Source organism: Rhineura floridana, chromosome 2 (assembly GCF_030035675.1).
Source record: "Rhineura floridana isolate rRhiFlo1 chromosome 2, rRhiFlo1.hap2, whole genome shotgun sequence".
NCBI classification, from domain to species: domain Eukaryota; kingdom Metazoa; phylum Chordata; class Lepidosauria; order Squamata; family Rhineuridae; genus Rhineura; species Rhineura floridana.
The window spans coordinates 38,790,401-38,808,520 of NC_084481.1; the positions used below are offsets into that span (position 1 = coordinate 38,790,401).

The 18,120-nt window shown below is 40.8% G+C and overlaps 1 protein-coding gene across 23 annotated transcripts in view; it reads left to right on the plus strand.

Moving 5' to 3' along the window:
• TTN (titin) overlaps nucleotides 1–18,120 on the plus strand; it is a 359,167-nt gene that overhangs the window by 146,139 nt on the left and 194,908 nt on the right. For 19 of the 23 annotated variants that reach the window (XM_061608344.1, XM_061608325.1, XM_061608332.1 and 16 more), the window contains 12 exons: nucleotides 242–529; nucleotides 1,780–2,067; nucleotides 4,083–4,370; nucleotides 6,017–6,298; nucleotides 9,111–9,389; nucleotides 9,492–9,770; nucleotides 9,897–10,184; nucleotides 10,317–10,604; nucleotides 11,307–11,594; nucleotides 12,835–13,122; nucleotides 14,369–14,656; nucleotides 16,672–16,959. The exons of 1 other annotated variant lie outside the window; for it this stretch is intronic. In XM_061608344.1, coding sequence (XP_061464328.1) covers nucleotides 242–529; nucleotides 1,780–2,067; nucleotides 4,083–4,370; nucleotides 6,017–6,298; nucleotides 9,111–9,389; nucleotides 9,492–9,770; nucleotides 9,897–10,184; nucleotides 10,317–10,604; nucleotides 11,307–11,594; nucleotides 12,835–13,122; nucleotides 14,369–14,656; nucleotides 16,672–16,959 — 3,432 coding nt within the window. The remainder of the gene's footprint in view (nucleotides 1–241; nucleotides 530–1,779; nucleotides 2,068–4,082; nucleotides 4,371–6,016; nucleotides 6,299–9,110; nucleotides 9,390–9,491; nucleotides 9,771–9,896; nucleotides 10,185–10,316; nucleotides 10,605–11,306; nucleotides 11,595–12,834; nucleotides 13,123–14,368; nucleotides 14,657–16,671; nucleotides 16,960–18,120) is intronic. 3 more of the 23 variants (XM_061608338.1, XM_061608337.1, XM_061608347.1) reach the window with 3 other exon arrangements.

Genomic DNA, 18,120 nt, shown 5'->3' on the forward strand with positions numbered 1-18,120 from the left:
AAAGTAGCTTTAATTTGGTAATTGGCAGAAATTGGATTTAAATATAATTGTTATATTTTAATAAATATAACATTAATCCATAAGTGTGTCACGAGTCTTCTTTGGTGTGGTGGCAATGGCTGTTTTCACTTTTTTAGAACACCTGACACCACTGAAACCTAACCTCTGAAGAGATGTTAAAACATTTGGCTATATATGCATCTGAAAAAATAAAAATGCTCCTCTTCCTTTGAATCCCCAGAACACAAACAAGCTCCCTCGTTTGATATCACACCTGAGTCCAAAGATCTTCCGGTTGGTGAAAGTGCTGACTTTGAGTGCCATGTTACTGGAACCCAACCAATACGTATTACCTGGGCAAAAGATGGCCGAGAGATCCGAACAGGAGGAAACTATGCCATCACATTTGTAGCAAACACAGCCCACTTAAGGATTCTGAGAGTAGGCAAAGGAGACACTGGACAGTATACCTGCCAAGCAAGCAATGATGTTGGAAAAGACCTTTGCTCAGCTCAGCTTAATGTGAAAGGTAATGGAATTTAAGTTGGCCTTGTCGAAAGTTCTTCCGTCATGCAGAAAAGAAGGTTTCTTCTCCATATAATTCTTTGCTTTTAGCAGCTAGGTGTCAAAATGGAAAGACCTCTTTCAAACAAACAAACAAAAAAACTGCATAGAAAGCAATTTGTGGGAATATAAGCCCTGCCTTTTTTTCCTTACTGTGTCTTGAAACTCCAGTAGAACAGAGGAAAAATGATTACGCTCATAGAAGTCTGATGGATTCTTCTGACAAGTAATAGATGTTGCTTGTGTTTTATATACACTCATGTTAAATGTAGCTTTTAAAGTGCTCTTTGGTTTTTGCTATTGTAAAAGTCAGGTTGGATTTTCTATTTCGTATATAATTTACATATTGTTTGCTTTTTAAAAAAAAAAAAGCTACATTGACAAAAAGATAGATAACTTGATCCATTAGCAGTGAATTACGCAGAGCTCTGCACACCTCTCCACTACATGGTCAACAAGTTGCAAGGGGAGTGAAGGTATGGCTATTAGCCTCTGTACTAGTGACACATGGATGCTGTCTTAGCACTCCACTCCACCCCCAGTTGTGAAGATGTGAGAGGGCTTTCGGTGCCAGTCACTTAACTGATGAGGTGGAAGCAGAGGCAATGTTTGGGCTCAGACAGGCTTGTTCCTCCCCTCCACCCATCTAATACTGTAGATAATTCTTCCTGTGAGAGACGTAGGAGTATTGATTCTCAAAATATCTCCCTGTTTGGGGGGCATAGGTAGGAGAGTAGGGGTTTCCTAAGTTGGGTCTGGATGCCGATTTCTCTCCACTCTTGGCAGTTGTCTGAGGCTAGGGGAGGCTTCACTCTCTTTGAGAACATGAGAGGAGCAAAGGCTATATTTGCTGTTCATTGGATCAGGACCATGGCTGACTAGTGCAGAAATGTCAGGATTCTTACAGTGTTTTTTAAAACAAGATTTTCTCATACACTTATTATTTTTTGTTTGTTGTCCCTCATCTTACTGTATGTATGATTTCCATTGCAAAGTCATACCGAACGTTCTAAGTAGTTCTTATCCATCACCTCAATACAATGTTGAATGTTACTTTCCTTGATAAGGGCAGGGATAAATTAAAGCAGAATGGCTGTTTTCACTTTTTTAGAACACCTGACACCACTGAAACCTAACCTCTGAAGAGATGTTAAAACATTTGGCTATATATGCATCTGAAAAAATAAAAATGCTCCTCTTCCTTTGAATCCCCAGAACGCAAACAAGCTCCCTTGTTTGATATCACACCTGAGTCCAAAGATCTTCCGGTTGGTGAAAGTGCTGACTTTGAGTGCCATGTTACTGGAACCCAACCAATACGTATTACCTGGGCAAAAGATGGCCGAGACATCCGTACAGGAGGAAACTATGCCATTACATTTGTAGCAAACACAGCCCACTTAAGGATTCTGAGAGTAGGCAAAGGAGACACTGGACAGTATACCTGCCAAGCAAGCAATGATTTTGGAAAAGACTTTTGCTCAGCTCAGCTTAATGTGAAAGGTATTGGAATTTAAGTTGGCCTTGCTGAAACTTCTTCCGTCATGCAGAAAAGGTTTCTTTTCCATATAATTCTTTGCTTCTAGCTGCTAGGTGTCAAAAATGGAAAGATCTCTTTCAAACTAATTGCATAGAAAGCAATCTGTTGGAATATAAGACCTGCCTTTCTTTGTTACTGTGTCTTGAAACTCCAGAAGAACAGAGGAAAAATGATTACACTCATAGAAGTCTGATGGATTCTACCGTCAAGCAATAGATGTTGGTTGTGCGTTACATACGCTCATGTTAAATGTAGTTTTTAAAGTGCTCTTTGGTTTTTGCTATTGTAAAAGTCAGGTTGGATTTTCTATTTCGTATATAATTTACATATTGTTTGCTTTAAAAAAAAAAAGCTACATTGACAAAAAGATAGATTCCTTGATCCATTAGCAGTGAATTACGCAGAGCCCTGCAAACCTCTCCACTACATGGTCAACAAGTTGCAAGGGGAGTGAAGACATGGCTATTAGCCGCTGTACTTAGGATGCTGTCTTAGCACTCCACTCCATTCCCAGTTGTGAAGATGTGAGAGGGCTTTCGGTGCCAGTCGGGTAACTGACGAGGTGAAAGCAGAGGCAATGCTTGGGCTCAGACAGGCTTGTTCCTCCCCTCCACCCATCTAATACTGTAGATAATTGTTCCTGTGAGAAACATAGGAGTATTGATTCTCAAAATATCTCCCTGTTTGGGGGGCATAGGTAGGGGAGAAGGGGTTTCCTAAGTTGGGTCTGGGTGCCAATTTCTCTCCACTCTTGGCAGTTGTCTGAGGCTAGGGGAGGCTTCTCTCTGTGTGAGAACATGAGGGGAGCAAAGGCTGTATTTGCTGTTCATTGGATCAGGACCATGGCTGACTAGTGCAGAAATGTCAGGATTTTTACAGTGTTTTTTAAATAGGATTTTCTCATATACTTATTATTTTTTGTTTGTTGTCCCTCATCTTACTGTATGTATGATTTCCATTGCAAAGTCATACCGAACGTTCTAAGTAGTTCTTATCCATCACCTCAATACAATGTTGAATGTTACTTTCCTTGATAAGGGCAGGGATACATTAAAGCAGAATGGCGTTCCTGCTAAGGCGGGGGCGTGTTTTCCGCCACCCCACATTGCCAGAAAGCTCGGGAACATTCCCGAAGGGTTCAAAATTACATCACATGGGGCCCCTTGGGCCAATCCGAGTAAGGCAGGAGCAGGGTATATAAGACTGCTCCTCCCTTAATTCTTGCCCCTCTTTTGCCTTGCGGCACCCCCCCTCCCTGATCAGTCTGGTCTTTGCTAGTCGCCAGTTGGGGCTGAGTAGGAATTTTTTTGGGGGGATTCTGATTTCAGAGTCCCTTTCATTTTGCCTACTCCATACTGCTGAGATTTAATTCAATTGGCTAATAAGGGGGGGTTTGGGTTGCTCGCTTTGGCTGGCATGGAATTCGGGCAGGTGAGGAAGGTGAGGTACAAAATAGGTGACTGAGGCATTGTATTAAAGGGCACTCACTAGAGAACCGTCAGTCAGGCATGGCTGGTGGGGAACTTGGGGGTGTCCTTGTGGGACCAACTTGCGTATCAGGGTGAACGGCTGTACGGCGGGGGCGGGGGGCAGACATTGGAAACACGTGATTGACTCTGTTGGAAAGGAGCGATAATGTACCCACATTCTTTGCTAGGGAATCATGGTCAGTAGAGACTGACATGCCCAGTGAATTGGAGGGATAAATCCCTCTCAGTCAGGTATCCTCACCTACCCAAAGTAGCTTTAATTTGGTAATTGGCAGAAATTGGATTTATATATAATTGTTATATTTTAATAAATATAACATTAATCCATAAGTGTGTCACGAGTCTTCTTTGGTGTGGTGGCAATGGCTGTTTTCATTTTTTTAGAACACCTGACACCACTGAAACCTAACCTCTGAAGAGATGTTAAAACATTTGGCTATATATGCATCTGAAAAAATAAAAATGCTCCTCTTCCTTTGAATCCCCAGATCACAAACAAGCTCCCTCGTTTGATATCACACCTGAGTCCAAAGATCTTCCGGCTGGTGAAAGTGCTGACTTTGAGTGCCATGTTACTGGAACCCAACCAATACGTATTACCTGGGCAAAAGATGGCCGAGAGATTCGAACAGGAGGAAACTATGCCATCACATTTGTAGCAAACACAGCCCATTTAAGGATTCTGAGAGTAAGCAAAGGAGACACTGGACAGTATACCTGCCAAGCAAGCAATGATGTTGGAAAAGACTTTTGCTCAGCTCAGCTTAATGTGAAAGGTATTGGAAGTTAAGATGGCCTTGCTAAAACTTCTTCCGTCATGCATTAAAGAAGGTTTCTTTTCCATATAATTCTTTGCTTCTAGCTGCTAGAAGTCAAAAATGGACAGACCTCTTTCAAACTAAAAAAAAAAATCATGAAAAGCAATATGTCAGTACATAAGACCTGCATTTTGTTTCTTACTATGTCTTGAAACTCCAGTAGAACAGAGGAAAAATGATTATCCTCATAGAAGTTTGATTGATTCTTCCAACAAATAATAGATGGTTGTGTTTTACATACGCTCATGTTAAATGTAGTTTTTGTAGTGCTCTTTGGTTTTTGCTATTGTAAAAGTCAGGGTGGATATTATTTTGTATATAATTTACATACTGTTTGCTTTTTAAAAAAAATAGCTACATTGACAAAAAGATAGATTCCTTGATCCGTTAGCAGTGAATTACCCAGAGCTCTGCACACCTCTCCACTATATGGTCAACAAGTTGCAAGGGGAGTGAAGACATGGCTATTAGCCTCTGTACTAGTGACACATGGATGCTGTCTTAGCACTCCACTCCACCCCCAGTTGTGAAGATGTGAGAGGGCTTTAAGTGCCAGTCGCGTAACTGATGAGGTGCAAGCAGAGGCAATGCTTGGGCTCAGACAGGCTTGTTCCTCCCCTCCACCCATCTAATACTGTAGATAATTGTTCCTGTGAGAGACTTGGAAGTATTGATTCTCAAAATATCTGCCTGTTAGGGGGGCATAGGTGGGGGAGAAGGGGTTTCTAAGTTGAGTCTCAGTGCCAATTGCTCTCCACTCTTGGCAGTTGTCTGAGGCTAGGGGAGGCTTCTCTCTATGTGAGAACATGAGGGGAGCAAAGGCTGTATTCTGCTGTCATTGGTGATTACTCGTGGCCGAGTAAGATTGTCTTCCAGGGTAAGGTCTTTAACAGTGGGTCCGTAAGTGACTGTGGAGGCCAATTCTGGATCCACACAGCCTCCCACAGAGAGGACATAGGTTTCCAGATGGAAGATGGTCACGATGAGGATTTGCTTGACGTGCCTTCCACTTAGCTCATTTGTCCCTTTCACCCTGTACTCGTGTTTCTTCAAAGTCCATAGCACCTTTGATAATGGATGACCTCCAATTGGGATGCTCATGGGCCAAGGCTTCTCAGTTCTCAATGCTCATGTTACATATTTTTAGATTAGCTTTGAGAACATCTTTAAACCTCTTTGTGAAGTTGATGTTGGATGTTGATGTTGGAGGACCATTGTTTCATTGTTTGCTGTTCATTGGATCAGGACCATGGCTGACTAGTGCAGAAATGTCAGGATTTTTAAAGTTGTGTTTTTAAAGAATAATAATAGGATTCTCATACACTTATTATGTTTTTGTTGGTTGTCCCTGATCTTACTATATGTATGATTTCCATTGCAAAAGTCATATAGAATGTTTTAAGTAGTTCTTATCCATCACATCAATATAATGTTGAATGTTACTTTCCTTGATGAGGGGGAGGTGAATTATAGCAGAATGGCTTTCTTCACTTTTTTAGAACACCTGACACCACTGAAACCTAACCTCTGAAGAGATGTTACAATATTTGGCTATATATGCATCTGAAAGAAATAAAAATGCTCCTCTTCCTTTGAATCCCCAGAACAAGCTCCCTTGTTTGATATCACACCTGAGTCCAAAGATCTTCCGGTTGGTGAAAGTGCTGACTTTGAGTGCCATGTTACTGGAACCCAACCAATACGTATTACCTGGGCAAAAGATGGCCGAGAGATCCGAACAGGAGGAAAGTATGCCATCACATTTGTAGCAAACACAGCCCACTTAAGGATTCTGAAAGTAGGCAAAGGAGACACTGGACAGTATACCTGCCAAGCAAGCAATGATGCTGGAAAAGACCTTTGCTCAGCTCAGCTTAATGTGAAAGGTAATGGAATTTAAGTTGGCCTTGTCGAAAGTTCTTCCGTCATGCAGAAAAGAAGGTTTCTTCTCCATATAATTCTTTGCTTTTAGCAGCTAGGTGTCAAAAATGGAAAGACCTCTTTCAAACAAAAAAACAAAAAAACTGCATAGAAAGCAATCTGTGGGAATATAAGCCCTGCCTTTTTTTCTTACTGTATCTTGAAACTCCAGTAGAACAGAGGAAAAATGATTACGCTCATAGAAGTCTGATGGATTCTTCCAACAAGTAATAGATGGTTGTGCTTTACATACGCTCATGTTAATTGTAGCTTTTAAAGTGCTCTTTAGTTTTTGCTATTGTAAAAGTCAGGTTGGATATTATTTTGTATATAATTTACATATTGTTTGCTTTTTTTAAAAAAAATAGCTACATAGACAAAAAGATAGATTCCTTGATCCGTTAGCAGTGAATTACGCAGAGCTCTGCACACCTCTCCACTAATAATAATAATAATAATAATAATAATAATAATAATAATTTAATTTATGTGTCGCTTATCTGGCCAGTGGCCACTCTAGGCGACGTACAACTCAGTTACAATAAAATACATCATCATAATACAATACAAACGATAAAAATTATAAAACAATGACAGTTCAGAGTAATAGGCAATTAGTCATAGAGATTAACCCTCCCCGGAAGTCCCGAAGGCCTGTCTGAAAAGCCAGGTCTTCAAGGCCTGGCGGAATACATTCAGGGAAGGGGCATGCTGGAGATCATACGGGAGGGAGTTCCAGAGAGTGGGGGCCGCCACTGAGAAGGCCCTCTCTCTCTAGTCCCCACCAACCTAGCTGTTTTAGTTGGCGGGACTGAGACAAGGCCCTGTGTGGCTGATCTTGTTGGGCGGCATAATTGGTGGCATTGGAGGCGCTCCATCAGATAAGCTGGGCCGAGACTGTGTAGGGATTTAAAGGTTAATACCAACACCTTGAATTGGGCCTGGAAAACATCTGGAAGCCAGTGCAGATCAAACAACACTGGAGTGATGTGCTCCCGGAGACGACAATTTGTAAGTAGTCGAGCCGCCACATTTTGTATAAGTTGTAGTTTCCGGACCGTTTTCAAGGGTAGCCCCACGTAGAGCGCATTACAGTAATCCAAACGAGAGGTGACCAGGGCATGTACCACCAATGGGAGCTGATGAACAGGAAGGTATGGTTGCAGTCTATGTATGAGGTGTAATTGATACCAAGCTGCCCGGCTCACTGCCGAGATCTGAGCCTCCATGGACAGCTTGGAATCCAGAACAACCCCAAGGCTGCGGACCTGGTCCTTTAGGGGCAGTTTCACCCCATCGAACATCAAGTCAATATCTCCCAACCTTCCCTTGTCCCCCACGAGTAGCACCTCGGTCTTATCGGGATTCAGTTTCAACCTGTTCCTTCCCATCCATCCACTCACGGATTTCAGGCACTTGGACATGGTCTCCAGAGCCAACTCTGGTGAGGATTTAAACGAGAGATAGAGCTGAGTGTCATCCGCATATTGGTGACACTGCAGCCCAAATCTCCTAATGATTGTCCCCAGCGGCTTCATATAGATATTAAATAGCATGGGAGAGAGGATAGAGCCCTGTGGCACACCACAATTGAGAGGCCAAGGGTCTGAAACCTCTTCCCCCAATGCTACTTGTTGATGCCTGTCGGAGAGAAAGGAGCGGAACCACTGCAGTACAGTGCCTCCTACATGGTCAACAAGTTGCAAGGGGAGTGAAGACATGGCTATTAGCCTCTGTACTAGTGACACATGGATGCTGTCTTAGCACTCCACTCCACTCCACCCCCAGTTGTGAAGATGTGAGAGGGCTTTCGGTGCCAGTAGCGTAACTGATGAGGTGGAAGCAGAGGCAATGCTTGGGCTCAGACAGGCTTGTTCCTCCCTCTAATACTGTAGATAATTGTTCCTGTGAGAGACTTGGAAGTATTGATTCTCAAAATATCTCCCTGTTTGGGGGGCATAGGTGGGGAGAAGGGGTTTCTAAGTTGAGTCTCAGTGCCAATTTCTCTCTGCTCTTGGCAGTTGTCTGAGGCTAGGGGAGACTTCTCTCTGTGTGAGAACATGAGGGGAGCAAAGGCTGTATTCTGCTGTCATTGGCAATCACTCGTGGCCGAATAAGATTGTCTTCCAGGGTAAGGTCTTTAACAGTGGGTCCGTAAGTGACTGTGGAGGCCAATTCTGGATCCACACAGCCCCCCCATAGTGAGGACATAGGTTTCCAGATGGAAGATGGTCATGATGAGGATTTGCTTGACGTACCTTCCACTTAGCTCATTTGTCCCTTTCACCCTGTACTCGTGTTTCTTCAAAGTCCATAGCACCTTTGATAATGGATGGCCTCCAATTGGGATGCTCATGGGCCAAGGCTTCTCAGTTCTCAATGCTCATGTTACATATTTTTAGATTAGCTTTGAGAACATCTTTAAACCTCTTTGTGAAGTTGATGTTGGATGTTGATGTTGGAGGACCATTGTTTCATTGTTTGCTGTTCATTAGATCAGGACCATGGCTGACTAGTGCAGAAATGTCAGGATTTTTAAAGTTGTGTTTTTAAAAAATAATAATAGGATTTTCTCATACACTTATTATGTTTTTGTTGGTTGTCCCTGATCTTACTATATGTATGATTTCCATTGCAAAAGTCATATAGAATGTTCTAAGTAGTTCTTATCCATCACATCAATATAAAAGGTTGGTACAGATTGCAATTTCTCACTCTGGAATGTTTAGACATTTGTGCAACGTTGATGCCAATACTTGACTTCTTATTACTCATTAGAACCAGCAGTTTTTGTGAAGAAGATCAGCGACCATTGTGTGGAGCCAGGCAAGTCCATAATTCTAGAGAGCACGTATACTGGTAGCCTTCCGATTTCAGTGACATGGAAGAAGAATGGTGTAACTTTAAGTCAATCCAAAAAGTGCAACATTACCACAACAGAGAAGTCGTGCATTCTGGAAATTCTTAACAGTACAAAGGATGACCACGGAGAATACACATGTATGGTGGAAAATGAGGCTGGAGAAGATATTTGTGATGCAGTGGTATCCTCTTTAGGTCTGTCTTTAGTGATTTTTAAAAAAAATTCTGATTGCCACTCCATTTCATAATCTCAGGTGCAAATATTCTAATGCTGATGCTGACTCTTTGTGCCCTCAGAACCCCCTTCTTTTGTCACACATTTGGAACCTCTTGAGGTATCAGTTGGAGACTATACCACTTTGCAATGCCAAGTTACTGGGACTCCAGAAATCACAATATCTTGGTACAAAGGAGATACAAAATTAAGATCTACACCTGAGTATAAGATGTTCGTCAAAGATAATGTTGCCACACTTATATTTAACAAAGTGGATGTCAGTGACAGTGGAGAATACACTTGCAAAGCAGAAAACAGTATTGGAACTGCCTCTTCAAAGGCTGTCTTGGCAGTTCAAGGTGATTCTTTTATTTTGGTTGGTTAAAAATATTAATATTTACAGATCTTTCACTCTTAAAAAAATGTTTTCATCTGTCCAGATGGTACATGAACCATAGATTTATTGCATACCTATTTTCTTACAGAGCGAAAACGTCCACCTTCTTTTGCAAGGAAATTGAAAGACACAGAGCAAACTGTTGGCTTTCCAATCAAATTTGTTTGCCGCCTAAATGGATCAGAGCCTATTAGTGTTACATGGTATAAGGATGGTGTGCCTTTAAGAGATGCCTTTAATGTACAAACCTCTTACATAGATAATGTGGCAACTCTTCAGCTGTTGCAGACTGAGATGAGTCATACTGGGCAGTATTCTTGCACAGCTACAAATCCTGTTGGAACTGCTACTTCTAGTGCTAGGCTAACAGTCACAGGTTTGTTTCATACTGACTCTTTTGTTTTCATCCATTACATTCAGCTTCCTTACCTCTGAAGAGATGCTTCAATATTTGCCTATATTTACGTCTGACAGAAATAAAAATGCTCCTTTACCTTTGAATCCCCAGAACGCAAACAAGCTCCTTTGTTTGATATCACACCTGAGTCCAAAGATCTTCCGGTTGGTGAAAGTGCTGACTTTGAGTGCCATGTTACTGGAACCCAACCAATACATATTACCTGGGCAAAAGATGGCCGAAAGATCCGTACAGGAGGAAGCTATACCATCACATTTGTAGCAAACACAGCCCACTTAAGGATTCTGAGAGTAGGCAAAGGAGACACTGGACAGTATACCTGCCAAGCAAGCAATGATGTTGGAAAAGACTTTTGCTCAGCTCAGCTTAATGTGAAAGGTATTGGAATTTAAGTTGGCCTGGTTTTCTTCTATCATACAGAAAAGAAGCTTTCTTACAGTTTCTTTTCCATATAATCCTGTTTCTAGCTGCTAGGTGTCAAAAATGGACATACCTCTTTCAAACAAACAAAAAATTGCATAGAAAGCTATCTGTTTGTATATAAGACCTGCATTTTTCTTCTTACTGTGTCTTGAAACTCCAGAAGAACAGAGGAAAAATGATTACGCTCATAGAGGTCTGATTCTTCTGACAAGTAATAGATGTTGGTTGTGCTTTACATACACTCATGTTAAATGTAGCTTTTAAAGTGCTCTTTGGTTTTTGCAATTGTAAAAGTCAGGTTCGATTTTATATTTTGTATATAATCAGGATTTGTACAGGGGTCTTTTTTTAAAAAAAAAATAGAATTTTCTCATAAACTTCTTATTTTTTGTTTGTTGTCCCTGATCTTACTATATGTATGATTTCCATTGCAAAACTCATATGGAATGTTCTAAGTAGTTCTTATCCATCACCTTAATACAATGTTGAATGTTACTTTCCTTTATAAGGGCAAGGATAAATTAAGGCAGAATGGCTGTTTTCACTTTTTTAGAACACCTGACACCACTGAAACCTAACCTCTGAAGAGATGTTAAAACATTTGGCTATATATACGTCTGAAAAAATAAAAATGCTCCTCTTCCTTTGAATCCCCAGAACGCACACAAGCTCCTTTGTTTGATATCACACCTGAGTCCAAAGATCTTCCGGTTGGTGAAAGTGCTGACTTTGAGTGCCATGTTACTGGAACCCAACCAATACATATTACCTGGGCAAAAGATGGCCGAGAGATCCGTACAGGAGGAAACTATGCCATCACATTTGTAGCAAACACAGCCCACTTAAGGATCCTGAAAGTAGGCAAAGGAGACACTGGACAGTATACCTGCCAAGCAAGCAATGATGTTGGAAAAGACTTTTGCTCAGCTCAGCTTAATGTGAAAGGTATTGGAATTTAAGTTGGCCTTGTCGAAACTTCTTTCGTCATTCAGAAAAGGTTTCTTTTCCATATAATTCTTTGCTTCTAGCTGCTAGAAGTCAAAAATGGAAAGACCACTTTCAAACTAAAAAAAAAACTGCATAGAAAGCAATCTGTTGGAATATAAGCCTGCCTTTTTTTCTTACTGTGTCTTGAAAATCCAGTAGAACAGAGGAAAAATGATTACGCTCATAGAAGTCTGATGGATTCTTCTGACAAGTAATAGATGTTGCTTGTGTTTTATATACACTCATGTTAAATGTAGCTTTTAAAGTGCTCTTTGGTTTTTGCTATTGTAAAAGTCAGGTTGGGTTTTATATTTTGTATATAATTTACATATTGTTTGCTTTTTTTAAAAAAAAGTTACATTGACAAAAAGATAGATTCTTTGATCCGTTAGCAGTGAATTACGCAGAGCTCTGCACACCTCTCCACTACATGGTCAACAAGTTGCAAGGGGAGTGAAGACATGGCTATTAGCCGCTGTACTAGTGACACATGGATGCTGTCTTAGCACTCCACTCCATCCCCAGTTGTGAAGATGTGAGAGGGCTTTCAGTGCCAGTCATGTAACTGATGAGGTGGAAGCAGAGGCAATGCTTGGGCTCAAACAAGCTTATTCCTCCCCTCCACCCATCTAATACTGTAGATAATTGTTCCTGTGAGAGACTTGGAAGTATTGATTCTCAAAATATCTCCCTGTTTGGGGGGCATAGGTAGGGGAAAAGGGGTTTCCTAAGTTGGGTCTGGGTGCCCATTTCTCTCTGCTCTTGGCAGTTGTCTGAGGCTAGGGGAGGCTTCTCTCTGTGTGAGAACATGAGAGGAGCAAAGGCTGTATTTGCTGTTCATTGGATCAGGACCATGGCTGACTAGTGCAGAAATGTCAGGATTTTTACAGTGTTTTTTAAAATAGGATTTTCTCATACACTTATTATTTTTTGTTTGTTGTCCCTGATCTTACTATATGTATGATTTCCATTGCAAAGTCATACCGAACGTTCTAAGTAGTTCTTATCCATCACCTCAATACAATGTTGAATGTTACTTTTCTTGATAAGGGCAGGGATAAATTAAAGCAGAATGGCTGTTTTCACTTTTTTAGAACACCTGACACCACTGAAACCTAACCTCTGAAGAGATGTTAAAACATTTGGCTATATATGCGTCTGAAAAAATAAAAATGCTCCTCTTCCTTTGAATTCCCAGAACACAAACAAGCTCCCTCGTTTGATATCACACCTGAGTCCAAAGATCTTCCGGTTGGTGAAAGTGCTGACTTTGAGTGCCATGTTACTGGAACCCAACCAATACATATTACCTGGGCAAAAGATGGCCGAGAGATCCGTACGGGAGGAAACTATGCCATCACATTTGTAGCAAACACAGCCCACTTACGGATTCTGAAAGTAGGCAAAGGAGACACTGGACAGTATACCTGCCAAGCAAGCAATGATTTTGGAAAAGACTTTTGCTCAGCTCAGCTTAATGTGAAAGGTATTGGAATTTAAGTTGGCCTTGCTGAAACTTCTTCCGTCATGGAGAAAAGGAGGTTTCTTTTCCATATAATTCTTTGCTTCTAGTTGCTAAAAGTCAAAAATGGACAGACCACTTTCAAACTAAAAAAAAACTGCATAGAAAGTAATCTGTTGGAATAGAAGACCTGCCTTTTTTTCTTACTGTATCTTGAAACTCCAGTAGAACAGAGGAAAAATGATTACGCTCATAGAAGTCTGATGGATTCTTCGAACAAGTAATAGATGTTGGTTGTGCTTTACATACACTCATGTTAGATGTAGCTTTTAATGTGCTCCTTGGTTTTTGCTATTGTAAAAGTCAGGTTGGATTTTATATTTCGTATATAATTTACATATTGTTTGCTTTTTTAAAAAAAAATAACTACATTGACAAAAAGAGAGATTCCTTGATCTGTTAGCAGTGAATTACGCAGAGCTCTGCACACCTCTCCACTACATGGTCAACAAGTTGCAAGGGGAGTGAAGACATGGCTATTAGCCGCTGTACTAGTGACACATGGATGCTGTCTTAGCACTCCACTCCACCCCCAGTTGTGAAGATGTGAGAGGACTTTCGGTGCCAGTCGGGTAACTGATGAGGTGGAAGCAGAGGCAATGTTTGGGCTCAGACAGGCTTGTTCCTCCCCTCCACCCATCTAATACTGTAGATAATTCTTCCTGTGAGAGACGTAGGAGTATTGATTCTCAAAATATCTCCCTGTTTGGGGGGCATAGGTAGGGGGGAAGGGGTTTCCTGACTTGGGTCTGGATGCCCATTTCTCTCTGCTCTTGGCAGTTGTCTGAGGCTAGGGGAGGCTTCTCTCTGTGTGAGAACATGAGGGGAGCAAAGGCTGTATTTGCTGTTCATTGGATCAGGACCATGGCTGACTAGTGCAGAAATGGCAGGATTCTTACAGTGTTTTTTAAAACAGGATTTTCTCATACACTTATTATTTTTTGTTTGTTGTCCCTCATCTTACTATGTGTATGATTTCCATTGCAAAGTCACACACAACGTTCTAAGTAGCTCTTATCCATCAACCTCAATACAATGTTGAATGTTACTTTCCTTGATAAGGGCAGGGATAAATTAAAGCAGAATGGCTGTTTTCACTTTTTAAGAACACCTGACACCACTGAAACCTAACCTCTGAAGAGATGTTAAAACATTTGGCTATATATGCATCTGAAAAAATAAAAATGCTCCTCTTCCTTTGAATCCCCAGAACACAAAAAAGCTCCCTTGTTTGATATCACACCTGAGTCCAAAGATCTTCCGGCTGGTGAAAGTGCTGACTTTGAGTGCCATGTTACCGGAACCCAACCAATACGTATTATCTGGGAAAAAGATGGCCGAGAGATCCATACAGGAGGAAACTATGCCATCACATTTGTAGCAAACACAGCCCACTTAAGGATTCTGAGAGTAGGCAAAGGAGACATTGGACAGTATACCTGCCAAGCAAGCAATGATGTTGGAAAAGACCTTTGCTCAGCTCAGCTTAATGTGAAAGGTAATGGAATTTAAGTTGGCCTTGCTGAAACTTCTTCCGTCATGCAGAAAAGGTTTCTTTTCCATATAACTCTTTGCTTCTAGCTGCTAGAAGTAAAAAATGGACAGACCTCTTTCAAACTAAAACAAAACTGCATAGAAAGCAATCTGTGGGAATATAAGCCCTGCCTTTTTTTCTTACTGTGTATTGAAACTCCAGTAGAACAGAGGAAAAATGATTGCGCTCATAGAAGTCTGATGGATTCTTGGTTGTGCTTTACATATGCTCATGTTAAATGTAGCTTTTAAAGTGCTCTTTGGTTTTTGCTGTTGTAAAGTCAGGTTGGATTTTCTATTTCGTATATAATTTACATATTGTTTGCTTTTTTTAAAAAAAATAGCTACATTGACAAAAAGATAGATAACTTGATCCGTTAGCAGTGAATTACGCAGAGCTCTGCACACCTCTCCACTACATGGTCAACAAGTTGCAAGGGGAGTGAAGACATGGCTATTAGCCGCTGTACTAGTGACACATGGATGCTGTCTTAGCACTCCACTCCACCCCCAGTTGTGAAGATGTGAGAGGGCTTTCGGTGCCAGTCACGTAACGGATGAGGTGAAAGCAGAGGCAATGCTTGGGCTCAGACAGGCTTGTTCCTCCCCTCCACCCATCTAATACTGTAGAGAATTGTTCCTGTGAGAAACGTAGGAGTATTGGTTCTCAAAATATCTCCCTGTTTGGGGGGGCATAGGTAGGGGAGAAGCAGTTTCCTAATTGGGGTCTGGTGGCCAATTTCTCTCCACTCTTGGCAGTTGTCTGAGGCTAGGGGAGGCTTCTCTCTGTGTGAGAACATGAGGGGAGCAAAAGCTGTATTTGCTGTTCATTGGATCAGGACCATGGCTGACTAGTGCAGAAATGTCAGGATTTTTACAGTGTTTTTCAAATAGGATTTTCTCATACTTTTTATTTTTTGTTTGCTGTCCCTCATCTTACTGTATGTATGATTTCCATTGCAAAGTCATACAGAACATTCCAAGTAGTTCTTATCCATCACCTCAATACAATGTTGAATGTTACTTTCCTTGATAAGGGCAGGGATAAATTAAAGCAGAATGGTGTTCCTGCTAAGGCGGGGGCGTGTTTTCTGCCACCCCGCATTGCCAGAAGGCTTGGGAACATTCCCGAAGGGTTCAAAATTGTATCACATGGGGCCCCTTGGGCCAATCCGAGTAAGGCAGGAGCAGGGTATATAAGACTGCTCCTCCCTTAATTCTTGCCTCTCTTTTGCCTTGCGGCACCCCCCCCCTCTCCCTGATCAGTCTGGTCTTTGCTAGTCGCCAGTTGGGGCTGAGTAGGAATTTTTTGGGGGGGATTCTGATTTCAGGGTCCCTTTCATTTTGCCCACTCCATACTGCTGAGATTTAATTCAATTGGCTAATAAGGGGGGGTTGGGTTGCTCGCTTTGGCTGGCATGGAATTCGGGCAGGTGAGGAAGGTGGGGTACAAAATAGGTGACTGAGGCATTGTATTAAAGGGCACTCACTAGGGAACCGCCAGTCAGGCATGGCTGGTGGGGAACTTGGGGGTGTCCTTGTGGGACCAACCTGCGCATCAGGGTGAACGGCTGTACGGCGGGGGCGGGGGGCAGAGGTTGGAAACACGTGATTTACTCTTTTGGAAAGAAGGGATAATTTACCCACTTTTTTTGCTAGGGAGTCATGGTCTGTATAGACTGACATGCCCAGTGAATTGGAGGGATAAATCCCTCTCAGTCAGGTATCCTCACCTACCCAAAGTAGCTTTAATTTGGTAATTGGCAGAAATTGGATTTAAATATAATTGTTATATTTTAATAGATATAACATTAGTCCATAAGTGTGTCACGAGTCTTCTTTGGTGTGGTGGCAATGGCTGTTTTCACTTTTTTAGAACACCTGACACCACTGAAACCTAACCTCTGAAGAGATGTTAAAACATTTGGCTATATATGCATCTGAAAAAATAAAAATGCTCCTCTTCCTTTGAATCCCCAGATCACAAACAAGCTCCCTCGTTTGATATCACACCTGAGTCCAAAGATCTTCCGGCTGGTGAAAGTGCTGACTTTGAGTGCCATGTTACTGGAACCCAACCAATACGTATTACCTGGGCAAAAGATGGCCGAGAGATTCGAACAGGAGGAAACTATGCCATCACATTTGTAGCAAACACAGCCCATTTAAGGATTCTGAGAGTAGGCAAAGGAGACACTGGACAGTATACCTGCCAAGCAAGCAATGAAGTTGGAAAAGACTTTTGCTCAGCTCAGCTTAATGTGAAAGGTATTGGAAGTTAAGATGGCCTTGCTAAAACTTCTTCCATCATGCATTAAAGAAGGTTTCTTTTCCATATAATTCTTTGCTTCTAGCTGCTAGAAGTGAAAAATGGACAGACCTCTTTCAAACTAAAAAAAAAAATCATGAAAAGCAATATGTCAGTACATAAGACCTGCATTTTGTTTCTTACTATGTCTTGAAACTCCAGTAGAACAGAGGAAAAATGATTATCCTCATAGAAGTTTGATTGATTCTTCCAACAAATAATAGATGGTTGTGTTTTACATACGCTCATGTTAAATGTAGCTTTTTTTTTTTTTTTCAATAATTTTTATTCAAATTTTCATAAAACATACAAGACGAAATCATAAAACATTCAAAGACAAAAAACAAAATCAAAAATAGTTAAACAAACAAAAAAATAAAAATAAAAATAAAAATAAAAATAAAAAATAAAGAGTAAAATATTGACTTCCCATTTGTCAAAGATCAGATCAGTTATAAGTCTATAATATATAACAATCCTGTCTCTTAAGTCATATTATAAAATCACTTTCCTCCAATAGTTATCTTACTTAATCATCAAATCTCATAAACATTACTTTATTCTTTCCACAAAAAGTCAAAGAGAGGTTTCAATTCTTTAAGAAATATATCTATCAATTTTTTTTTTTCCAGATAAGCATATCGATTAATCCATCTCATTACTAATTATGATAATCTTATTGTCATAACCATAGTCAAAATAAACATTTCAATTAATCCATCACATCAGAATCTGTTAGGTTCAGTAATTTCAGTAGCCATTGTTCTATTATCCCTATTAGTTCCATTTTCCATCTTCCATCTTCAGTAGTCTTGTTAAGTCCAGTAATTTCAGTATCCAATCTTCCATTATCAGTATTCCATAATAATCTTGCTGTCAAAGCCATAGTCATATAGTAAGAGTCTGATGGGAATTACCTCTATCCCAAATATTTTCTTGCCATCCATTCTGAATAGGTTGCTGAAATACTGCTGTAAAATCATATCTCTGTTCTTTTTTTCAAAATACACTGGGTCATCTCTTGAAAGTTTTTCCATTGTCACATGGCTGCAGTTAATTCCATAGATTTTCTCTATATTGGGCTCCATCACATCATTCCAGTCCAGAAGATTATCCATGCC